The 25,892-nt window shown below is 42.8% G+C and overlaps 2 protein-coding genes across 7 annotated transcripts in view; one reads left to right on the top strand and one right to left on the bottom strand.

Annotated features, from left to right (window-relative positions):
• NSDHL (NAD(P) dependent steroid dehydrogenase-like) overlaps nucleotides 1–10,402 on the bottom strand; it is a 29,750-nt gene extending 19,348 nt beyond the window's left edge. For 3 of the 6 annotated variants that reach the window (XM_015068027.3, XM_027053457.2, XM_015068030.3), the window contains exons 1-2: nucleotides 10,245–10,402; nucleotides 2,064–2,175 (exon numbers count right to left, since the gene is read on the bottom strand). In XM_015068027.3, the coding sequence (XP_014923513.2) occupies nucleotides 2,064–2,135 (72 nt within the window). In that variant the 5' untranslated portion in view covers nucleotides 2,136–2,175; nucleotides 10,245–10,402. Of the gene's footprint in view, nucleotides 1–2,063; nucleotides 2,176–3,034; nucleotides 3,103–10,244 lie in introns of all 6 variants that reach the window. The other 3 variants (XM_053201841.1, XM_015068029.3, XM_027053456.2) reach the window with 3 other exon arrangements.
• A 101-nt stretch (nucleotides 10,403–10,503) lies between these two features.
• On the top strand, nucleotides 10,504–14,962 carry CETN2 (centrin 2). Its single transcript, XM_015068026.3, has 5 exons — nucleotides 10,504–10,655; nucleotides 11,626–11,784; nucleotides 12,319–12,447; nucleotides 13,800–13,937; nucleotides 14,384–14,962. Exons 1-5 carry the CDS (start codon nucleotides 10,557–10,559, stop codon nucleotides 14,471–14,473), a joined length of 615 nt encoding a protein of 204 aa, XP_014923512.2. The 5' UTR covers nucleotides 10,504–10,556; the 3' UTR covers nucleotides 14,474–14,962.
• Nucleotides 14,963–25,892: the final 10,930 nt, after the last annotated feature.

Raw genomic sequence — 25,892 nt, 5'->3', positions numbered from 1 at the left:
ATAATTTGTACCTTGACTGGAATGTCTAAGATATTCCCAGGACATAGGCAAATTAAATACACAAATTCCATTTGACCCTCATTTTGGCTATACCTTCTCCTTCCCTCAAGTCAGCTGTATAGGTAAATGTAGGTTATTTAGAATAACTCTGAGCCTCCCTGCTCCCCAAACTGTTTTTTCTTGGTTTGCTAAAAGCTTGCCTTAGTTCAAAGAGGTTCAAACTAGACATGTTTTGATAGTATCCCAAAGGATTTCAGATTCTCTTGTTATCTAGCATCTCTAGTTACAATTGTTTCATAGTTTGATGGTCTATTTAAAAAAATCAAATAACCTTTCTATTATGTCCAGTGCAATTTCCTTTCATGATTTTATTTATTTATTTTTTAAAGTTTATTTATATTGAGAGAGAGAACGAGCATGAGTGGGGAAGGAGCAGAGAGAGGGAGAGACACAATCCCAAGCAAGCTCTGCACTGTCAGTGCAGGGCCTAATATGGGGCTTGAACTCATGAACCATGAGATCATGACCTGAGCCAGAATCAAGACTGAGCCACCCAGGCGCCCGTTTTTGTTTTTTTTTTAATCATTATTATTATTTTGAAATGTGGCACCAATATTGCTTGGAACGAGTGGGCCAATGGCTATTCCACAGAGAGTTGTGTAGTGATGAGAACTGAACTGACATTTACCCCAGAAAAGTCAGGTATGTGATGGGCCAACGTCTTTAATCACACCTATAACACCACATGGTTAGAGATCATATGAAATAACCACTTACGTTTTATGGCCATGAAAGATGATGCAGAGGAAGTGGGCACAGTGGACAAGAAGGAACATGTACTAACAAGAATAAAACTCTGGACTGTAAACAGGTAATGAGACTCAAGCATGGGTTACTGAGAGAAGTTATAAAATCAACATCTTGGAGAGAGTTTTAAGAATAGAAAAGGAAGCCATCTAAATGATTTTAATTGCAATATGACCTTGAGGTAAGAGAATGATCTAGGCCCCTGGGTTTCTTTTAACCTGTTGTTTTCCTTTGTCTCTAGCAGTGGGCCTCTTTTCAGAGAAGTCTTACACAGAACATATATATAAGGTAAGATGAAAGTGTTCTTTTTAAATTTTTAACTTATACTTCTTATAAAGGCAACCAGTGAGAAAGAACACCATGACACAACCATTGAAATCTAATTTTTTTGGTTGCTGAGTATCAATAAAATCCTAATTTATACAAACAAGGAACTAGATGGCAAGGGATTCTGATGGTTCATCTGAACATTAGAATCTCACATTAACCTTCTATTATAGAGGCACAGAGGAGGCTTTATTCTGAGCTACCCACCAAGACAAGTGTGATCTAGTGGGGAAACTCCTGGGCATCTTTAATTTATTAACATTTGATCTAAACACATTTTATCTTGACGTGATTTCATTTCTGAAACGTTAGCATTCATCAAAAATGAATCAAACCAAACCTATGCAGACCTACATGAAGAACCTCCAGGAGCCCTGACAATTCCTTTCCGATACTTGCAATGCTAGATCTTAGGAGTCCTTGCTACTGCCAGTGTGGTTGCTAGGGAAGCCTTCTGCCATTCCAACCAAAAGCCTAGTCTAGCCTGTTGAAGGCCACATGAAGGCAAACTGAGGCACCCAGCCAATGCCAGCAGTTACTGCCAGGGATGTGAGTGAGGCCGCTTGGAACTCACACCTCAGGGGGGGGTCCCCTTGACTGCAGGTGGGTGGGTAAACCCAGAGGAAACCAGCCAAGGACTCCCAAGTGGGGCCAGCCTGAATCACAGAATCAAGAACAAAGAAATGGGTATGGTATTGTTTTAAACCACTATGTTCTAACACTGTTACACAGCAATAAGTAACTGAAACCTTGAATATATATGTATATATGTGTGTGTATGTGTATAAACTCAACATTAATTGATTTGATAAATGTACCAAATACAATTTTTAATCCACAAGTAATATCAGTGGCTTCCTGGTATATATGTGCTCGACTTTCCCCTTATCTGGTTTTGGTTAACCTTTTTTTTGTGTGTCAGTACTCACATTTGGAATGTCTTCTGTCAAATGTGTCCGTGTGACCTGGTCTCTCGTTGGCTCACCAAATGCTTGTTCCATTTCAGCTCCAAATAACGTTATGTTTGCGATGAAGTTTTCTCTTCATAAAGACATATTTAGAGACAGACATTTATATAATATCAACTGAAACATTTTTTAGGCATTAGTGTTTTTGTGTGGATGCCATTCCCCTGTCAAGTTTCCACAAAGAGCTGAACCACAGTGGTAGCTATTAAATGAAGCCCTCTGCTTAATATTCCTGTGACAGGCTTCTCTCTGCGGAAAAGGTGTAACTGGGCCCATAACTCACTGCATTCTTGGATTAGAGGCAAAATGGGAAGCCAGTTAAATGGCCTCTCTCGTCATTTACAACAAAAGGAGCATCTTTGGCATTGTAGCTTTTTCCATGGCACTCACACATTTCAATTATTCTTGATTTTCCTTGTGTTGATCATTACATTGTGGGAATGCAGTGGGAAAATGCACAGACCCAGGGAGTGCTGGGTTCTGGTGCCAGCCCTACCACAAACTAGGTAAATCCACTCCAGTCCTGTCTTTCTGCTGCAGCTGAGTTTCCCCATGAATAAAAGGGACTATGTGCTGCTCATCCCCATGATGCTAGGGCAGGGGGTGCTGGGAGTGGAACAGTATAACAGAAGACAGAGCTCTTCTTGGTGAAATTAAAGCCACCCTGACTATGTGTGGAAGAACTCAGTGTCTGGGGCTGTCAGAAGCCTTCAGGAAGTGCTCAGAGTATGATGGGGACTGAGCACTTCACAACCAAGACACAATGAAGCATACCAGCTGATGAAAGAACCATAACACCACTCAGACAAGTAGTTTATAAGACCAGCTTTTGTGACAGCCCTTAGGATATGCTCTTCTCTTCATTCACCCATAATACTGACTCGCAAACAAAGAGAAGCATTCAATTTTGGGTTAGATGTATTTGGTCTTACGTCTGTTTTCTTGGTAGTGGTCAATTTACTTAAGCCATGGATCTCCTAACATCTGGAGACGGTGAAATCTGTGACAAAGAAAACAGTCCAATTGCGTGCAAAAAGCTAGATTCACAGAACACTTATCAGTGAGAAGGTGGCTGCCAGGCAGCCAACACCAAGGTCTCAAACACCATGACTGCCCCGATCCAATTCCACACCTCTAGTCTCTCTCTCTCTCTCTCTCTCTCTCTCTCTCACACACACACACACACACACACACACACACACAAACACATACACACGTTCTTGTAGGAAATGATTTTGTGGCTGGATGAAATGGCCTTGAAATGGGTATTATGAACCTCTGTGTCTGATGGGGCCATTTTACGGAAACATGTTTCTGAAATCATAATGGAAGTTATCAGGAAAATACATTTTAAAACTTCACTTTTCACATAATATATTATGCTAAATGAAATCAGCCAGGCACAAATACCATATGATCCTTTTTTATATGAGATATGTATAGTAGTCAAACTCATATATGTAGAAACAATGGTGGGTGCCAGGGGCTGGGAGGAGGGGGAATTGGGGACTTAGCGATTACTAGGTAGAGTTTCAGTTCTACAAGAGGCAGACTTCTGGCGATGGATGGTGGGGATGGTTGCACAACAATGTGAAATGAATGTCACTGACCGTACTCTTAAAAGTGGGCTCAGAATAGCTCTGAATGGGAAAATAAGACCCTAAAGAGCAACATTCAGGGGGCTGGGATTGTTAAGGTTCACACATCAGAAGCCTCAAGTCTTTCTCCTGTAAAATGTTAGTTCTTTGAATCCATTAAAAACCAGTATATTCATACTGAGACAAAGCTTTGAACTAAAAAAAACAAACTAGGAAGAGATCCACCTTCTACTGGTGAAATCTAAGTGCCTTGCTCAACTTCTGGGCAAGGGGAGAAAGGCTGCTGACAGGATTATATAAGAAGACAAGCAAGTGAGCCTAATCTCCTTCTTGCTGGGGAAAGTCCCCAAAAACTAAGTCCTAGAGGCAAAAGGAAGGGACAGTCTGTCCACCTCAAACCAGATAGAAAGAAAAAGTATTCCCTCCTTTGAAAACATGGGAGATCAGCTTCTTTGTAAAGGGGTAATGCAGAGCAATTCAGAGGGGTGTGTTAGGGTGTGTGGGGGTAGTCGGGGCCCGGCCTGCTGTCTTCCATGGAGTCAGTGCAGGAAGGTAAGATGTAGCTACCACAAGCTCACCGGTCTAGTCTGTGGACAGACAATGTCTGTGTATGCAAGAAAACTGCAAACAGGAGTCAAGGCAAAACACACTTCCCCAAAGGACTCAATCAGCTAAATCTTGTCCTTTCATAGACCTGAGGCGTCTGGTTGTTTCTGTTAGTCATTCGTCTCTCTGACTGTCTATTTTTAGGACACAGAAAGACCCTGGCTTTGGATTTGTAGTGGCCCCTGAGAAACCCATCAGCATGCCTGCGAGCTTGAGCTTATGCTATCCCCTCCACCTAGAATACCTTCCCTCTCCTTGGTGAGTTCCTCCTTATCCTTCAAGGCCTAGCTCAACTGTCACTACTGTGAACCTCCTCTCCCTCCCTGGGGACAGTCAGCTCCTTCCTTGTCTGCTCCCGTTCTAATACTCAGCACGCTCAATTATACCTTTTTTTTCCTACTTGGTTGTGAGCCCCCTGAGGGCCAGCAAAGAGCCTGGAACAGAGCAGGGGTTGTATTGTTCTCCTGCAGCTGCTCCCAGAGGTCTCTTCTGCAGAGCAGTGATCCTCCCTGCTGACCTCAGAGCTGCTATGGGGCTCAAACAAGGCTCGGGGATAAAAGTGGAGCTGCAACTTGTAAAAGAGCAAGCACCCAGGTTTTGGCTCACTCACCCAATGCTGACCACTGCCAGGCAGAACCTGCATTAAGACACAGCACCAACCTCCAGGGAGCCCACGATCTAGTGTGAGAGACAGACTTAGTGGACAATTGTGGAATGCTTCTGAGTTCTCATGAAGGTAAACCCAGAACGGGGAGGCTGGCCCAAGAAGGCGATCCCTGAGCCAAGTTCTCAAGGCCATGGCGGAGTGAGTCAAACAGGGGTGGGTGTCCTAAAAGCCTTTCCATGGCCAGGGGTGGGAAGGACAGGTGATAGCACAGAGCCAGCATGTTCTGGCAACTGTGACAAGTTGTGTCATAGTGAGTATGAAGCAAGATTGGGAGCAAAGTTGAGAATATGAAGGGACTGTGTGTCAAGTTAAGGTTACACTAAGAGGAGAGGGAGAAGTCCTGGGAAGTTGTAAGCAGGGTGAGTGTTAAGATCAGAAGGATCACTCTGGCTGCAGTGCGGAGAAGGGATTTTACCCAAGTCTAAAGTTTTGGGCATGCGGGGTAGGGGAGATAACAAGAGCAAATCAGAGAAAAGAAATAATATTGCTCGAAAAACTGCGAAATGCCAGGTCTTTTTACATCTAAGTATATTACACCATTAAGATCCCTAAAGCACCCAGTTAGGTCTCATTCAACAAAAGAAAAACTCAGGCACAGAGGTCGAGTGACTTGCACCACACAGATTTTACACAGCCAAGGCAGAACTTTGTGGCTGTTCTTTCTACTCTGCCAGGCTGTCTGTCACCCTGCAGACCAGGAAGTAGGGTATGGAAAACAAGACATATAAGGACCAGCAGAGGCAAAACTGGGCAGGGGGCTCAGATGCCAGGTTGGGACTTTACTCTGTAGTCATGGGAAGCCTCTGAAGGTTTAAGAGCAGGGGGGATGACCTGACCAGAGTGTTCACCAGGAAGACAAACCTGGCAGAGCAGGTAGACTAGGCAGGTGAGAAGCAGGCACAGGGACATTCTTCACCAGTCATTCAAACAAGCTTTACTGAGTACCTAATATGTGCCCTTCACTGTTCCAGGTACTGGAGTACCAGCAGTGAACAAAACAAAGATGCCTACCCTCATAGAGCTTACCTTCTAGTAGGTGGACAATAAAGAACAAAATAAGCAAGTACCAGGGGAAAACAGTAGAGCAAGATATGAGGCTCAAGCATGCTGGGGGCTGCAGTGCTAAACAAATAGGGTGCTTAGGGTGGCTCACTAAGAAAGAAGGTGATAGTGGAGCAAAGACCTGGAGGAGGGAAAGAAGTGGAGCAAGCGGGCAGAAGGGCCAGCTGGAGCCAAAGTTCTGAGGATTGTGCCTGTGTGTTTGAGGCCCAACAAGGAACCTAGTGTCCCAGCTGGAATGAGCCTGGAGAAAGGAAAGGGCATGATATGCCAGGCCCTGCAGACCACGGTGAGAATTCTGGCTGGTAGGAGCTGGGAGACTGCTGACAAAGGCCTGAATTGGAAGAGGAGCAGCAGAGGTGGAAAAGAGAAAAGGAATGGCCTTTAAGTGGGAGAACGGATAGAACCTGGAGGCTGGTTAATGCGGAGGGGACAGGAAAAGAGTCAAATATGACTGAATGGTTTTGGACCTGGTTCTTGCTGAAAAAGGAAGGGAAAAAAGGGAAGAAGGTCAGCAAAGACGTTACTTTAATGGATGCTAATATATCTCATGCCTTTCTCAGCCTAAGAAGCTTATGCTCTGTGCCCTGCCTCCCTAAATAATGCCCCAATGCCCAGAGGGGAAGCATGTAAGGACTGAGAGCCCTCTTACACTGGGCTAGCTGTGGAGGGCAGATCCTGGACCTCCAGCTCCAATGCTTCAGCCAATACCCTTGCACACACACCCTTGTAATTCTCCAAGCACGCATGAAACCAGGAGCTGGTTCTTTGAAAAGATCAACAAAATTGGTAAACCTCTAGCAAGAATCATCAAAAAAGAGAGAGAGAGAGGACTCAACTAAACAAAATAACTAATGAAAGAGGAGAAATAACCAACACCAGAGAAATAACAAAAAATTGTAACAGAATATTATGAAAACTTATATGCCAACAAATTGGACAACTTAGAAGAAATGGATACATTCCTAGAAACATAAAACCTACCAAAACTAAAGCAGGAAGAAATAGAAAATTGAACAGACGAATTACCAGCAAAGAAATTGAAGCAGTAATCAAAAAACTCCCAAAAAACAAAACTCCAGCACTAGACGGCTTCACAAATTCTACCAAACATTTTAAGAAGAGTTAATACCTATTCTTCTCAAACTATTCCAAAAAATACAAGAAGAAAGAAAACTCCTAAATTCATTCTATGAGTCAGTGTCACCCTGATACCAAACCAGATAAAGACACCACAAAAAAAAGAGAACCACAGGCCAATATCTCTCAAGAATACAGATGCAAAAATCCTCAACATATTAGCAAACCAAATCTAACCATACATTCAAAAAAATCATTCACCACAGTCAAGTGGGATTTATTCCTGGGATGCAAGGCTGGTTCCATATTCACAAATCAATCAACGTAATATATCACATCAATAAGAGAAAGGATAAGAACCATATCATCATTTCACTAGATGTAGAAAAGCATTTGGCAAAATACAATATCCATTCATGATAAAAACCGTCAACAAAGTAGGTCTAGAGGGAACATACCTCAACACAGTAAAGGCCTTGTATGGAAAACCCACAGCCAACATCATACTCAACGGCGAAAAACTGAAAGCTTTTCCGCTAAGATCAAGAACAGGACAATGTTGTCTACTCTTGCCACTTTATTCAACACAGTACTGGAAGTCCTAGCCACAGCAATCAGACAACATAAAGAAATAAAAGGCATCCACACTGGTAAGGAAGAAGTAAAACTCTATTTGTAGATGACATAATACTATATATAGAAAACCCTAAAGACTCCACCAAGAAACTACTGGAACTGATAAATGAACTAAGTAATGTCGCAAAATACAGTATCAATGTACAGAAATCTGTTACATTCCTATACACTAATAATAAAGCAGCAGAAAGTGAAATTAAGAAAACAATTCCATTTACAACCGCACCAAAAATGACAGAATATTTAGGAATATACTTAACCAAAGAGGTCAACGACCTGTACTCTGAAAACTATAAAACAATGATGAAAGAAATCCAAGATAAGGCAAAGAAATGGAACGTCATCCCATGCTTATGAGTTGGAAGAACAAATATTTTAAAAATGTCCATACTATGCAAAGCAATCTACAGATTTACTGCAACCCCTATGAAAAGTACCAGCAGCATTTTTCACAGAACTGGAACAATTCTAAAATATTTATGGAATCACAAAAGACCTTGATTCGCCAAAGCAATCCTGAAAAATAAAAACAAAACAGGAGGTATCACAATTCCAGATTTCAAGTTATATTACAAAGCGTAGCAATTAAAACAGTACGGTACTGGTATAAAAATAGTCACATAGATCAACAGAACGGAATAGAAAAGCTAGAAATAAGCCCACAACTATATGGTCAATTAATCTTTGACAAAGAAGGAAATAACATGCAATGGGAAAAAGATGGTCTCTTCAACAAATGATGTTGGGAAAGCTGGACAACCACATGCAAAAGAATGAAACTTGACCATTTTCTTACACTATACAAAAAAATAAACTCAAAATTTGGATTAAAGACCTAGATGTGAGACCTGAAACCCTAAAAATCCTTGAAGAGAGCACAGGCAGTAATCTCTCTGATGTTGGCTGTAGCAACTTTTTTTTCTGGATGTGTGTCTTGAAGCAAGGGAAATAAAAGCAAAAATAAACTATTGGGACTACATCAAAATAAAAAGCTTCTGCCCAGCGAAGGAAACAATCAATAAAACTGAAAGGCAACCTATTGAATGGGAGAATATATTTGCATATGACATATCTGAAAAGGTGTTAGTATCCAAATTTATAAAGAACTGATACAACTCAATACCCCCAAAACAAATAATCTAATTAAAAAATGGGCAGAAGACATGAATAGACATTTCTCCAAAGAAGACCTCTAGATGGCCAACAGACACACTAAAAGATGCTCAACATCGCTCATCATCAGGGAAATAAAAATCAAAACCACACTGAGATACCACCTCACACCAGTCAGAGTGGTTAAAATTAACAACTCAGGAAACAACATATGTTGGCGAGGATGCAGAGAAAGGGGAACCCTCTTGCACTGTTGGTGGGAATGTAAACTGGTGCAGCGCCTCTGGAAAACACTACGGAGGTTCCTCAAAAAATTAAAAATGATCCAGTAATTGCACTAATGGGTATTACCCAAAGGATACAAAAATACTAATTCAAAGGGATCCATGCACACCAATGTTTATAGCAGCATTATTTACAATAGCCAAGATATGGGAGTAGTCCATATTTTGATGGATGGATGAACTGAGAAAGAAGATGTGGTATAAATATACAATGGAATGTTACTCAGCCATTAAAAAAAAAGAAATGTTGTCATTTGCAATGACATGGATGGAGCTACAGAGTATAATGCTAAGTGAAATAAGTCAGTCAGAGAATGACAAATACTATATGATTTCACTCATATGTGGAATTTAAGAAACAAAACAAATGAGCAAAGCGAAAACGAGAGGCAAACCAAGAAACAGACTCTCAACTATAGAGAACAAACTGATCCTTACCAGAGGGGAAATAGGTGGGGAGATGAGTTACATAGGTGATGGGGATTAAAGACTACACTTATCATGATAAAAACAAACTGAATAAAAGAAAATCTAAAACCACACTCTCCAAGCACCCCTCACACTTCAAAGTCCTCCGTGACTTTGCTCATGGCAATGTCTCGGCCTGGAATGCTCCCCCCTATCCGCCTGAGTGACTATCAAAAAGGTCTATTTTGACGACCTCTCCCCTCATGCTCGCTCATATCTCCTTCACTTCCTTCAAAGTCCGTTCCCAGGCTCCCACCTCATCTCCTTGGCTGCTTTTAGCCAGGAGAGAACCAAAGTGATCCACTCTTAAAATCAGTTGCGGGCAGGGCGGGGGGGAGGCGGTGCTATAGAATGGACACTCTCGAAGAAATAGCCTCAGCGGGACACGGTTTCTAAGTCCCAGCCGTCCAAACCTGTGCAACATTCCCCTTCACTTTTCTGGGTCTCAGTTGCTCCTTGTGTAGTCTCCGCTGTAACACGCAAGGTCACGGTCTTCTCTGGCCCTTCTGACCCTAATTTTGTCTTAGGCCAGACCAGAAACCTCCCGACCAGACCGCCTCACCCAGCCCCTTGCCCTCCTGCCTTGTAGCCGATAGAAGGCAGCCTCCCAGGGCGAGGTCGTAACCCTTACCGTCCGTAGGTGATCCCCTGGCCAGCCTCAGCGCTCCCCAAGCTAGCACTCAAAGACCTGCAGCCGCCGGCGGGCACCGGTTTCTCCACGCCCGCGTGAGCAGAGGATCTGCCGAGACTCCTCCGCCAACGGGATTGGCTTAGTTTAGCGCTAGTTCAGCCAATCGGCGCTCATAACGTGATCCTGCCCAATGAGGCCAGGTCTTAGCTGTGAGTGCACAGCCCCCAGGCCCTGGGCCAGGCCTTTGTCCTATTAGCCCCACCCACCACAGCCCTGCGCCAATGGGGGGCGGCGGCGGCTAGTGGGCCGCCAATGGGGAGCAGGGCCGCGCGCGTGGAGAGGTGGGAAAGGCGCCGAGTCAGTGTATACGTCGGTTGCCGTAACAACGGGCGGCGGAGTTGGTCGGCAATGGTGAGTGCAGGCCGTCCTTTGGTGCCCCTCGCCCAGAGGCTGAGCCCTTCCAAGATTTCGTGTGGCCCTGCCAGCTCTCCTGCGCCGTTCTCGATTTTGGCGTGCCCCTCCTTCGTCTGAGTTCTTTCCCGGAAGCGTAGTGTAGAGACGCCTGCCGCCCAGCTGGGCCTGTGATTCGCTGCTGCTCCCCTTCACCCACAGTCTGCGCTGCGCCCACCCATCCCTTAGGCTCCCCTGATCTTCCCCTGCCGGCCCCCTCGGTGACCGCCCCTGGACAAAGAAAACTGACGTTGCCCGCAGGCCCTGACTTCTCAGATCCTGACCTGGCCGCCTCGCTCTACCAAAGTTTACCCATAGAACTGGGGAGGAGGTTTATTATGTTTGATTGGTAACATACATCCTAAAATTTAAGTACAGGGATATTCGGGACATGTTTTGAGCTCCTTGCAGGAGGGACAGATGTGCCAAGTGGATTGAGTTTTATTGTTTAATATTGGCAGAATATACATTTTAGCAACCTAGTAGTATTTGGCCAAATCTGGAAGCGTGGTTACTTCTTAAAGTCGGACTGCATAGAGGGAAGCGGAGTACCGCGAGTGGGTGTTGTAAGGACATTTCTAGATAATTATTAGGATCCCCAAAATCAAGGTCACCTGGTTATCTGTACATTTATGCAGTCAGCTCCTTGGCTAGATCTCTTTTAGGATGATTTTCAATCAGAGGTGTCCAACCGAACAAGGGGTCTCCTTGCTTCTAGAAACAGTAGTAAATAAAGAAGAGGGAGGGATAGAGGTGCATGGAAGGATTCACTGATCTTTCCAGTAAACCCTGTTATCTCTTCTGTTAAGCAAAGCTTCGGAATTGGTTGGTGTAAACAATTTTAAAATAATTTGTTGTTTGTAACTATTTTATGTAAAATATAGATTATATTACATAATACTGTGCTTCTGTGTTTGTAAAACGTCTAAAGGCCTCTAACTTTAAGAAGGCAAGCATGGCAACATCTGCCCAGCGAAAAAGGATGAGTCCTAAGCCTGAGCTTACTGAAGAGCAGAAACAGGAAATCCGGGAAGCTTTTGATCTCTTTGATGCTGATGGAACTGGAACCATAGATGTTAAGGAACTTAAGGTAAGCCATTTACATTCCAACTCCCCAGCCTTGCCTTTCCTCTACATCTTTTTGTTTCCCTGTCACCACTGTACCTCTTTTTTCCTCATCTCTCTGCAAAAAGTAACAGGGGAGGATGCACTGTGTTCTGTTTTCCTATCTTTTCTTTACCTCAAGTGTTATTAAATAAAATGGAACACAAATATCAATCTGCATAATGTTCTAGTGTTTCCCAGTCATTAAAAATAATTTTTTAATGTTTATTTATTTTTGAGAAACAGAGCGCGGGTGGGGGAGGGGCAGAGAGAGAGACACACACAGAATCTGAAGCAGCCTCCAGGCTCTGAGCTGTCAGCAAAGAGCCCAATGCAGGGCTCAAAACTCACGAACTACGATCATGACCTGAGCCAAAGTCAGACTGAGCCACCCAGGTGCCCCTCCCAATCATTTTAATGAAATTGTGTCAGATGCTGGCTTAATACTCTCAATGCTGTCATTTTTGTTCCTGTTAACGGTTTAGATGTGCGTATTGAGATGATCCTGTTTTCATTGTAGGTGGCAATGAGAGCACTGGGCTTTGAACCCAAGAAAGAAGAGATCAAGAAAATGATAAGCGAAATTGATAAGGAAGGGACAGGAAAAATGAACTTTAGTGACTTTTTGACTGTGATGACTCAGAAAATGGTAAGTTAGCTGGAATAATCAGCATATTTTCCACCCATAATGGTGAACAAATTTGAATCTAGATATGAAAATGTCTTCACTGAAGAAAAGTTAATACAAACTGGAGGGTTCAGCTGATAAAGGATGGTATTTATGACTGAAAATTAGAATGCTTAGGTTCTTCTTGGCTTTCTTCAAGGCCACAAAAATCACAGGAAAAGTCGGTTTACCCTCTGTAAAGTCGTAAAAGTACTACTGCTGTCACTCTTTTGTGATTATTTTTCTCAACTGATTTGTCAATATGATAACCACAAGCAGTAAAACCTGTAAACACCAGCAATATTACAGTGCCTGACAAGGTGAAATGCCTATACTTTAAAGGTCAAAATTCTTTTCTCTCTCATTTGTTATTCTGGGCAGCCTTAGCCTGAGGGCAGGTTACTTCCAACCGCCTAGCTTTTCACTGCCCTGGGAATTTGGTCTTTTAGCATTTTCAAGGTTGAATGTACCCATTCTCTAGTCCCTCAGGTGTCACCATTTTAACGGGCCCAGGGGGTCAAGAAAGACGTGTCACCTGACCAATCCACCTCACTCCCCTGAGTGTCATCCCACCCAGGATGTATGTTGATGTTCCCATTGGGCCATTGCTCATTCGTTAGCCTTCCAGCTCCCCTTTTGTGAGGCTTATTTTCGCTTTAGTAGCATGTAGAAAAGTAACTCCATGTGTGTCTCAGGTCACAGGTCTGTTCCTACTCTAATAATTCTGTGGCTTTGAAATCATCTAATGATACCTGCATTTTTCTTTGTGTACTAATTTAAGTGATCAGGAAGCTTAACCTTCTGTAACCACCTAGTAAAGCTGTCCCACCTTAAAGGTGGGTTCCGAAATTGCTCTTATTAGAGAGGTTCTGTCTATCTTTAGCTACCTTTCAGGAATTTCTGGAGTTTGAGCTGTTGGGGGATTTTCCTCTCTTCCTCTTTTGGAGTACTTGGGATCCCAGTAACTCTCTGTTATCTCATAACAAGTTAAATAGCCCTCTCTTTCCTCCCTGCACCCCCCTTCCCCCACCGAGAGGACCCCTCTTCTGCCAACTCAAGCACTATATTTCCTCTAGCTTTAACTCTACCCTCTATTCCTGTTTCTCTCTGCTTTGTATAGAAAGAATATTTTAAGTCAGTCCTTTATATTTCCTTTTTAGCCTGTTTATAATAATGTCATTGAGTTTGTCCTCTTCTACCCTGGATGACGTTTGATCTCCTGTGAGCTAGGGCCTATGTCATGAAAGCCATCACCAAGACCATGTAGAGGGGTTAGGTGCCGGTGAGCTGCTGCATGAGTAACTGCTTCTGTGTTATCTGTTTTACTTGCTAAGTCTGAGAAAGATACCAAAGAAGAAATTCTGAAAGCTTTCAAGCTCTTCGATGATGATGAAACTGGGAAGATATCATTCAAAAATCTAAAGCGTGTGGCCAAGGAGTTGGGTGAGAACCTCACTGATGAGGAGCTGCAGGTTTGTAAGGCATCGGACTTGAGCTTAGCTCCTGCTTGGAGCCCCTGTGTGACTTTTCTGAATAACATTTTCTCTGATGTGAGCCCCACTTTGAAGGAAAACTAATGTTCTCTTGTCCCTCTCTTGACCACTTAATTTCTCCTTTAATAGTGTGACAAGCCTATGGGCCTTGCTCCCAGAAAAATGCACATGTAAAATTTTACCTCCTATTTTAGGTTTTAAGAATCCCTCTAGTCAGGATGATTTTCAGGCTCTCTTCTGGATATGTATGACAAAGTATTGCTTGATTTTCAAATAACTTTTTGGGAACCAAGCTATTCTAAAAAGCAGCACATTTGCAATGGGTGGACCACAACTGTCTATTCGTGTAACCTTATGAAAGCCATTGCTCAGTCATTTTAATTCATTTATGAATGAATCTAAGTTGAATCCTTATTGTTCTACAGGAGATGATCGATGAGGCTGATCGAGATGGAGATGGAGAAGTCAATGAGCAAGAGTTCCTGCGCATCATGAAAAAGACCAGCCTTTACTAAGATCAGTGTCTTCTTTTCATATTGTGTGAAACCTGGGTTTTGAGAACACAAACTATTTTCCCCCACTGACCTCCCTGTATAACTTTAGTAACAACCTTGAATCTCTTTTAGGTATTTGAAAGTGTTCTTAGACATTAAAGTTCTTTGTAAGGTGACCTGCTGGTTACTTTAGTTCCCCAAAGCAAAATGAGAGCATATTAGAGTGGAGAAAAGGGTCTTAAAGCTTTCACCCACCTGCAGTTCTGCCTTGTATCGCCTCACTTTTGTCATGCATTTCCACATTGATGCCACCACAGAATGACTTCTTGGACTAGCACATGTTGTACCCATGTCACCAGAAGCAGGGGGCCTCTCTTTGAGGTTTCCAGTTATAATTGACACCTGAGTGCAGCTTTCTCTTTTATAAAACCCAGTGAAGTTATTCACTTGCATTTGGATGTGTGTTTGTGCTATTTTTTTGTCTTAAAAATAAAGCCTTTTTTATTTTGAGCTTTTGTTCTCTAAGGGTGAGTTCTTTAACCTTGAATATAAGTTCATCTTCTAAACCACTGTGTTGAAGACAGCCTGGTAGATCCCCAACTCCTTCCCAGCCGATGGACAGAAAATTAATCCTTTACTACTGACTTGAATTGTTTGTTTCTTTGGGAATCCATCAGTGTGTAAAACTAGTAGAATTTCCATTTCACCTAAGCCTAAATGATGCCTTAAAAATAGTTTGGGCGCAGTTAGTCTGAGAGTCTTATTGGTAATTTGTGCTTGGACAAATTGGGGAAAGGCAAGTTATTATGACAGTAGGTTGAATTCAGCCAACCTCTGGTCAGTTTATTTGCTGGATGGTGTCTCAGAATCTCTGTGTCAGATTGGGCTGAATGACCTTGTCTAGCCCCCTCTTCACCCTACATGGGATGACCTATAAGAGAAGCCATGGCAGATAATATTAAAGTCTTTGCCCCAGGCTGAGGGTGGGGAACAAGAAAGGTGGAGGGGAAATGGAAAATGAACAACAGTGATAGAATGCTCATTCACCCACACGTGGAGGGGAAGAGAATGGGTTTCAAACTTCTGGGGGCATCCTAATCCCAGGATAGGGTTGTCTCAGCTAATAAAGAGAACACCTAGGTCAATTTTAATTTTAGACATTTTTTTTTTTAGTACAAGTATGTCCCATTTGGACTTTGTGTTGTTTATTCACTGTTGATCTGAAATTTAACTTTGCTTGGGTTTCCTGTATTTCAAGTGGTAACCCTACATGGAGAACATGTAAAGAGGCATGACCCTGGGCCTCATCCCTGGACACTGGCATCCTGAACAACTTGGTGACCCACTCCCAGACAAGTCTACAGGGGCATAACTCTGAGAAACACTGGGGGGATGTGGTGGGGGAACCCAGAGTAGCTTCAGACCTGGGTTCTCTCATGGGCTCCACCAGTTTCTGGCTGGGTAATTTGGGACAAGCTCCCTCTCCAAGTGCCTCAGGTTCCTTGTCTGTGTAGTGGGGAGAAGAGTTGTGCTTAAGTCTGAGTCTCTGAGGGCACAATGCAGACTCACACAAAGGGCCAAGAGGGCATTTCAGAACTGTTTGTTCTCAATGTCATTTCCTTGGTGTGATTGTCACATAGCTTTGTTAGATGTGCATCCATGAAGTTTTTAATGTATACTGTCCTCCAAAGTCGAGTTGACAGCATTTACTGGGAGGATTTGACCTTTGTCATATTTCTGTTTTCTAATAAGAGGCATGTGATCTGATAAAAGACATACGATAATGGAAAGGAGCGGGAAGACTGGGTCCTACTTCCCATTTTACTGTTAACTGTCACCCTGGAAACATTCTTATCTCCTCCTTCTTAATGTTCTCATAAATGAAATATAGTCAGGAATCTTGGGGGAAGGGAAAGTGGTACGTAACATGTTATCCTTAAGGATAAAAACAAGCACGAGGTACTCACTATATTGGTGCCTGCCAGCCATTTTAAAATAGGTTTGTGGAGGGGATGGGGACAGAGGGAGCAGCATGAATCAGTGGGTGTGAGACTGGAACAGAGAGTCACATGAGGGTCAGGAATATGAGGACAGAGAGGCAGCTGGGACCACTTCATGCGAAGGCAGAAAAGAGGACTACAAGGGGGTGGGGGAATGTGGATGGAGAGAGGACTGCAGTCAGTTTATATAGGGCTGGACCAGGTAGTTGAAGGGAATGGATGGGATGGGGAAGAAATTGTAGGAGAGGTCAGTGCAGCTGCAGGTGATGCAGAGTTGTAGAGTGGGTGGAGAGTGATGGTGACAGAGGGGGGGCAGAGTCAGCTTAGGTGGGGCTGAACCAAGAGATGTAGGGGAGATGGCAGAGGGTGGGGATAGAGAAGTAGAAGCTAGTTTTTGTGAAGCTGGATCAGGGAAATGTAGGAAGAGTAGTTAGGTAAGACTTGGGGGGTGTAGGGTAGATGGGGAGGGAGAGGCAGCATAGGACAGTTCACAGGAAGGGTCTACAGAGTTGGAGGGGAATGAAGGAAGATAGGAAGGGAGATAAAGGGAACAGGAACCAACGAGGGAGATGTATGGAGAGTAGGGTAGGGTGGATTGGGAAAGGTAGGAAAGGTCAGTTCAATTGGGGATGAATTAGAAAGATCCTGAGGAGAGGTGGCTGGGAAGTAGAGGGCCCAAAGTCAGTCTATGAGGGCAGGAAAGAGTGATTCAGGTAGGGGGACGAGGAAAGGGGAGAGAAAGGGAGCAAGAATTAGTTTCTATGTAGATGGCCCAGCCCATAGTTTCTATGTAGATGGCCCAGCCCATAGTTTCTATGTAGGGGCTTGGGGGTGATGGGGGAGAGCAGAGGTCAGTTCATGTGGAGCTGGACCAGGGAGCTGTAGAGGAGTGGGGTGGGATTTGACATAGCACAGAGATTTGTTCATGAGAGTTGGGACGGGGAGGTGGGGGGTGAGATTCCTTCATGTGGAGCTGAGGGGAATGAGAGCAGAGGTTAGTTCATGTTAGGGGGTAGTAGAAAAATGTAGGGGTGAGTAGGATGGAGAGCAAGGGAGGGCATTTCATGTTGAGCTAGGTATTTGAAAGGAGAGGGAGCTGAAGTTGGTTGATGTAAGATGGACAAGAGAGAGTCATAGGGAGACGGCAGGCATGTGGATAAAGAGGGATCAGAAGTATCTTCATATGGAGCTGGAGCAGAGAGGTGGAGGGAGGTGGAGGGGTGAGGATAGAGAGGGAGCTGGGGTCACTTCCTACAAGAATCCAGCAGAGAGATCCAGGGAGATGGTGGGAATGGGGGCTTTGGGGTGGGGGGAGATGGGTGGGATAAAAAAAAAAAAGCCAGTTCCTGTTGGGCCTTGTGGGCCTCCGTACTAACTGAGGGATATACTGGATTTCCTTGAAGGAACTTTCCAGTGGAATAGTGTTTTCTTTGCTCCAAAGCATTACAACTGCTAGGAACAGCTGTCTTAATCAATAGCCATACTCAGGCTTGATATAAGTAAAATCTATCTCAGAAAGTTGTTTAAAGAAAGGAGGTAGCTCAGTCCCCGTCTTTCAGACATGGAAGAGCTGCTGGATCCAGGATGTTGATGGGACATCAAAGGGCAGAAATGTACATTGGCTGCCTGGTGGCATCTTCTGGGGTCTGTTCACCTCCTATCAGATTTTAAATGCTTGTTTTGGTCACACTTTCAAATACTGAGTTTTGGCAGCACACTCGAAGGGAGTAATACACTCAAAGCAGCACTTTACCAACAATTACAACTCTGTCACATCTCCACAGCCATCCCACTATGCATTGATATATTGCTTTGACTAGAACTGCTTGCTCCCTGATGATGCTCCCTCACGAAGCCAAATTCGCCCACAGTCTAGGTGCTATGTGTTTCTGAGCCCTCCATGGTCATTGTGATAAGTGTCTCGTAGCAAGTGGCTCCCTCGTCCACTCCATGTCTCAGAACCTGCCCTGCTCAACATCCTATATTCTAATTAAAAAAATTTTTTTTAATTTTTTGAATGTTTATTTTTGAGAGAGAGAGAGAGAGCGCGCGTGCGCGCACATTAGCGGGGGAGGGGCAGAGAAAGAGGGAGACACAGAATCCGAAGCAGGCTCCAGGCTCTAAGCTGTCAGCACAGAGCCTGATGTGGGGCTTGAACTCACAAGCCTTGAGATCATGACCTGAGGCGAAGTCGGATGCTCAACCGACTGAGCCACCCAGGCGCCCCCTGTATTCTAGAAGCCACTGTATTCTAGTGGCGGTATTCTAGAAGCCACTGGACTACTGCACATCTTCAGCTATAGCCAAAGTAATCACTCTGCATTGATCACAGCTGTGAAGCAGTGACATCATTCTAGTGTGCCATGCTGTGACATATCAGACATATTTAGTGGCCCAAATCTCCATCAGTGGCCCCTAAGACTCTCACAGAAGCTCCAAGCCCATTTCTAAAATATTACGAGCAGAACTTGTCTTTTCTAGCTTTTCCCTGCTGACTGTCAGTCATCTCTTCTAAGCCTCCTAGTAACCACTGCCTTTCTCCTTTTGATTCTGGTTGCTAGCTACCATTTAGAGGCTTGTGATTTTCATTTCCTTTCTCCTCTTTGCCCCAAAAGTCTATTATGTCACCAACATTTCCCTGTAGTAGTCATTGTGATGCACCCCTCTCTTTTTCATTTCTGAAACTACCACCTCAACCCAAATTTGGATTGCTATAATGTCCTTTCTTCCTTGTCACTGTGGGACTTGCGATCTCTACAATGCTGTATCTGCCCCTGTTTAGACATCCTGGCAACTAATCACTCCTTGGATCCAGCAACCTCATCACTCACCTGGACTTCCTGCGATCTTCCCTCCCTTCCCTCCAGTCTTTTTTAGCTTGAAAAATCAATCTTCTTCAAGGAATATGCCAACAAAAGAGGATTTATTTTCTTTCAGAAAGTTGCTTTTTTTCTTACTTGCACTGACTAAAAGGCTGTTTACCTATCTGTCTTCAGCAGTTTTTGAAACCTTCAATCCATTTTCAGCTTTAGCCTCCCTGAATTTTTTTTTCTTTGGGATCCATATCATTGCTTTTTTTAAAAATCTATTATTAGAACTGTTCTCTCCTTTCTTTTGCATTCATTCATTCATTCATTCATTCAGCAAATACTTAATGAGCACTCAGGCCTTGACCCAGGCTCTGAAGTGAAAAAGAAACACAGTTGCTAGCTTCATGGGATTTACAGTCTATTTAATTTTTTTATTTTTTTAATATTTATTCACTTTCTGAGAGACAGAGAAGACAGAGCAAGAGTGGGGGAGGGGCAGAGAGCGAGGGAGACACAGAATCCGAAGCAAACTGCAGGCTCTGAACTGACAGCACAGAGCCAGATGCGGGGCTCAAACCCACAAACCATGAGATCATGACCCAAGCCGAAGTCGGACGCCTAACTGACTGAGCCACCCAGGAGCCCCATGGGATTTACAATCTAGTGAAGGATTGAAGGGGTGCTATTTTAGACAGGGTAGACAGGACCTCCTTGTAGAGATGACATTCTAGAAAAGACCTGAAGCCATGTGGAGATCTGGGGAAAGAGTACCCAGGCAGAGGAAACACCGGGTGCAAAGTCCCTGAGGCAGCAGTGAGCTGTTTCTCACTCACACCAAAGTGAAAAATGGCAAGTTGCAGAAGGAGGCAGCAGTTGGGTAAGTTAAAGCCTTGTAAATCCCCAAAGTAAGGATTATGTTCTGTGGGTGATGGGGGTGGTGGTCAGCACTGGGATCTGAGCAGGAAAGTAACATGCCTTACACTGGAGTCTCATGCTGGCAGCTGTGTTGAGAATTGCCTATGAGAGTATGTATCTTTTCACAGTATGAGCTCATTTAAAGGTCTCCCTGCATAGCTACATGGCTGACTTAGACATTTTTTTTTTAATTTGGATTATTTGAGATTGAGAAATTTCTGGGGCAAGTTTTGCTATGGAATGTGAAGCGTTAGAGGCAGATTTCTCCTTTTTAGAATTCCCATCTTTCAGGAGCCACATTCCCTTCTAGAGTCTCTAGCAGTGGGATCACAGATTATACTCTGTGCTATTTAGCTTCCTGCCTGTTTCCTCCCAGAGTTTGCCTCCTCAGGTCCTCTAGTCTAAGCTAATGTCTACCCAAACGGGTTTATTATTATTATTATTATTATTATTATTATTATGAACTTCAAAATGTCATTATTATTTTCTCTCAAGTTCTGGTTATTTTCTCAGCCACAGTCAGTTCTCTCTTGCTGGTCAGGTTTAATAGATCATTCTAGGGAAAGTGGCTTATAACTCCCAGACCTAGGATTTCCCAAACTCTTTATGGTTTAGAAAGGACTTGATCTTTGTATTATCAGTGTTGCACAGTGATATTTATTACCCCATTTTACATATAAAGCAACTAAGGCTCAGGAAGGTTAAGCATGAAAGCCAAGACTGAAGCTCAGAGTTTGACTCTAAAGCTCATGCTCTTTCTACTCTATCACTCTGCTAAGTAAAACAATTTGATTCTTATTTCAAGGAGTTTAAATACTTTTAAGTGGAAGCTGGATGGTTTATCTCTTTCTCTCTGGTTTGGCTTACACGATTTCTATCTTAATTTCTCACTTAGAATTCTGATTGCCTACAACACCCATCAGGGCAATTACTTAAATGCATTACAGCTTCCTGCTATGGGGTTAGGTCTCCAAAGACTTTCACTTGGCTATTGCAGTGATCAAGTTTATGTAAAAACTTGACTGGGCTATGGGGTGTCAAACATTATTCTGAGTGTTTCTCTGATGGTGTTTTTGGATGAGATTAACCTTTAAATCTATAGGCTGAGAAAAGCAGATTGCCCTTCCTAATGTGAGTGGGCCTCATCCAATCAGTAGAAGGCATGAATTTAATAAAAAGGCTGACCCTTCTCTTAGTAACAGAGAAAGAATTCCTCCATTGAACTGGGGCATTGGCTTTTTCCCTGCCTTCTGACTCAAACTGAGATATCAGCTCTTCTTGGATCTTAAGCCTGCCAGCCTTCAGACTGGAATTGCACCATTGGTTCTGCTAGTTCTTAGACGTTCACACTCAGAAACTTACACCATTGGCTCTCTTGGGTCTTCAGTTTGTTGATTTATCCTGATGATCTTGACAGTTGTCAGTCTCCATAATCATGTGAGGCAATTCCTTATAATCTACGCATGCATCCACCCATCCATCCATCAATCTCTCTGTGTCTCTCTGTTTCTGTCTAGATAGATAGATGATAGATATAATATAATTAATTATATGTATATGTATATGTATAATCTGTTGGTTCCGTTTCGCTGGAGAACTCTAACTAATACAGCCAGCAGAGGGCAATCTCCCATCAAACACTGTCTGTTTCCCACTTGGAACTCTTAGACAATTGTTTTCTTTAAAAAGGAGAAGATCTAATTCTTTTTTTCCTTCCAGACAAAAGAAAGGTAACCTCAGAGGGAGAAAGGGGCATAAAGAGCTGTTGGTATATGTGATAGGAAATGGTCATCCCCAGAACAGGCTTATTACAGTGACAATGACATCATGATTTTTCTGCATGAGATATACACCAAAGTTCTGCTGGAAATCAAAGACCACATTATAATCAGTGGGATAAGCTATAGGGCCAGATTTCACAGGTGGAATTTCTCTAACAGAAAGAAAAAGGGAATGAATGGAAAGAAGGATGGAAAATGATATTACTGACATAGTTTATGTGCATACATTATGTATAATCTTACATTCATACCTATGTAAAATATAAATGCAGAGAATGAGGTCTGGAAAGATGCATACCAAACTTTTAATAGTGGTTTCCTCTGGAGAGAGGAAGGTGCTTCGTGGGCTATGGGAAATGGATTTCTTCCTCTTATTCTGTTCTGGGTTTGAATTTCTTAAAACAAGATTGTATCGCAGTATGACTTATATTTTTAAAATGTTATTAAATAACACTTCACACATATTAGGATGGTATAATAAAAAAGCCAGAAAATAATAAGTGTTGGTGAGGATGTAGAGACATGGGAACCCTGATACATTGTTAGTGGAAATGTAAAATAGTGCAGCCACTTTGCCAAACAGTTTGGTGGTTTCTCAGGTTAGACATTAAACTACCATATGACCCAACAATTTCACTCTTTAATTTTTTTCACTGTTTATTTATAGTTGAGAGAGAGAGAGAGAGCATGAGCAAGGGAGAGGCAGAGAGAGACAGAGACAGAATCCTAAGCAGGCTCCAGGCTCTGAGCTGTCAGCACAGAGCCCGACATGGGGCTCAAACCCATGAACCGTGAAATCATGACCTGAACCAAAGTCCGACGCTTAACGAACTGAGTCAATCAGGTACCCCGCTTAAAAAAAATTTTTTTTTAATGTAAGTGCATTTAAATGATCAGTTTTTTCATTATGATTTCTGGATTGTGTGCCCCATGAAAACCTTAACCGACTGAGCCACCCAGGCGCCTCCCAGCATTTTCACTCTTAAATATGTTACCAAAAGAATTGAAGTTAGGGACTTGAAAAGATATTTGCACATCCATGTTCATAACATTATTCACTATGGTCAAAAGGTGGAAACTCAAGTGTCCATCCACAGATGAATTGATAAACACAATGTGGTATACATACCCAATGGAATATTATTTAGCTATAAAAAAATAATTAAATTTTTATATATACTATAGTGTGGAAGGATCCTGAAAATATTATGCTTAGTGAAAAAAGGCAAGACACAGAAGGACAAATATTATACAGTTCCATTTACATGATATACCTAGGATAGGCCAATATATAGAGACAGAAAGTGAAGAAGAGGTTACCAGGGGCTGGGAGAAGAGGGAAGGAGAAGCTGTTGTTTAATAAGTACAGAGTTTTTCTGGGGATGATAAAAAGTTTTGAGTGTAGGTAGTGGTAATGGCTATACAACAGTGTGAATATATTTAATGTCACTAAGTTGTACACTTATGAATGGTTAAAATAATAAGTATTATGGTATATATTTTTTTTACCACAGTAAAAAAAAAAAACCTGAAGAATTCTTAAACAAAGAAAGAAACAAACAAAAAACAAGTGTTGCACTATTTAGATACACAAGGGATCTCCTTTCACAAAGGAGAGAAGAGTGGCTTCTAGGGACTACAGAGGGGTGGCCTCAGTTATAGGGATGATGTGTTTGAAGCAGCAGGTGCTGAGCAAGTTTCTGACAGTTGGAATATAATAAGGAGATGTGGGAATTCGTTGTCAGCCACTTCATGCTAAACTCCATGAGAGTGGGGACTAAATATATCTTTGCTCATCATTACAACCTTAGAGCCTCGCACAGTGTTTGGTGCACAGTAGGCACTCAGTAAATATGCATTGAATAAATGAATGAATATCTGTGACTTGCTAATAATCTACCTTAAAAAACATTTTCAGGGTGCCTGGGTGGCTCAGTCGGCTAAGTGTCCGACTTTGGCTCAGGTAATGATCTCAAGGCTTGTGGGTTCGAGCTCCATGTCATGTTGGGCTCTGTGCAGACAGGTCAGAGCCTGGAGCCTGCTTCCGATTCTGTGTCTCCCTCTCTCTCTGCCCCTCACTTGCTCACGCTCTGTCTCTCTCACTCAAAAATAAATAAACATGTAAAAAAATTTAAAAACATTTTTTGTCCTATCATTTTGGGCACCATTGTCAATTATTTTGTGTACAAAGAGAATTAGAAGCCTGGAATTCACATATTTGGTTATCATTAGCATAGAGATAGTGTATTCGTTGGGGCAGGCTAACTGCCATATCAAAGAATCTCGTGTCTCAGTGAGCCGACTCAATAAACTATTATTTTTCACTCATGTTGTAGTTCAAAATCAGTGGGGGTGGGTGGAGTGGGGGTTGGGCTTTATTCTATGCAGGCTATTAGGGACCCAGCTTCCTTCTGACCAGTAGCTGCAGAGGCCCTAGGCACTCCAAGGCCTCCCCTGGCTTCTTTGCATCTGGCTGGCAGATGAGTGAAGAGAGAGATCTTGGAGGACTATGTGTGAGGCTTGAGTGGCCAGACCTGCAAATGTCATACATCTCTTTTTCCTATACCCATTGGTCAGAACTCAGTCACATAAGTACACTGAATCACAAAGGATTCTGGGAAATGTGGTCTAGGTACAAATAAAGGAGGAAAAGGTAATGGTGTTTGATGAACATGTAGCATCACCAATGTCATAAATAATATAAATGTGGGGAGCACTCCTGGGCAACTGTGTATCGTGTGTGCTAAGGGAAAGTTGCCCAAAACCAAAGTCCCAGGAGCTTCAGTGTTTAAGAAATGGGAAGAGAAGGCGAGGGAAAGCAAAGACACTGAAAATAAGGAAGGTGACGGCAAGAATGTCACAGAAGCAAGGGAAAACTGTGAGAAGAGACAGATCTTAGAGCAATGTCTGTGGAAATCAGACTGTGGTGGCTTAGGAGTGGAATGTGGGTGAGAAAGTAGACTACTATAAAAGGGTAAGAGAGGAATAGTAGCTAGTGGTCATGCAGAAGTGGCATGGGGAGAATTGCTTTGCTTTGTTTTGATTTTTAATGGGAGAAACTTGAGAATGTTTGAATGTTTAAAGGGAAGGAACCACAGTAAATACAGTGTGGTGTAGGGTGAGGAACAAATAAATGATTATTGGAACAGAAGAAATGGTCTTGAATCAAATTTCAGTGTATATGGCGATTTGGTTTATGTCAGGAAAGGTGTGAAATGACAGACTGTCTCTGATGCACCTATGTATATGGTCATCTATGTGTATACCTTTCTTTTTTCAAGAAAGGACTTATGGCAGCTTGAAAATATACATTCTGGCAACAAAATAAAACAAATGTGTGAAGAGGAAGAAAATGACATGTTGGGACAATGACATGAAACATACATTTAGGTTTTCTAACTTTAAGCATCTCTTTAATACTGACTGCTTTAAATACCAGTGCTAAGCTGATTTGAGATGCCTTGATCAATTTGTGCTGTGATCCATTAGATAATTCCGTTTATGTAACTTGCTCTGCAAAGTCACTTTTCAGACAGAGGCTCAAATTTATTCTGGTTGTTGCTAAGAGAATCACGCAGTCCCTGCTCCTTGCCCTGTATATTGTGCAACAGCCTTTGACCACAAGCAATAAAACCTGACATGAACATTAGACAGGCACTGACTGTTCTGGCCTCAGAAACAGTTTCTAAGTCAGACAAGAAGCTCAGTTTTATTTCTCTATAATCATATCTTGTTCCTGATGCCAGTGGCACCTTCTGAGCCATCCCATTTGGTCTGAACTGTTTCTCCTAAGCTGTTTGATACCCCTAAGGCTTCACACATCCTTTTGTCTACAATGTCCTCTAATTTCTCCTCTACCCCCAGCAGATTCACTTTTAGCCTACAAGATCCAGCTTACCTGTCACATGCTTTAGGGGAGTTTTTTGTGACTGGC

Source organism: Acinonyx jubatus, chromosome X, assembly GCF_027475565.1.
Source record: "Acinonyx jubatus isolate Ajub_Pintada_27869175 chromosome X, VMU_Ajub_asm_v1.0, whole genome shotgun sequence".
NCBI classification, from domain to species: domain Eukaryota; kingdom Metazoa; phylum Chordata; class Mammalia; order Carnivora; family Felidae; genus Acinonyx; species Acinonyx jubatus.
This window is presented reverse-complemented; position numbering and strand designations above follow the sequence as displayed.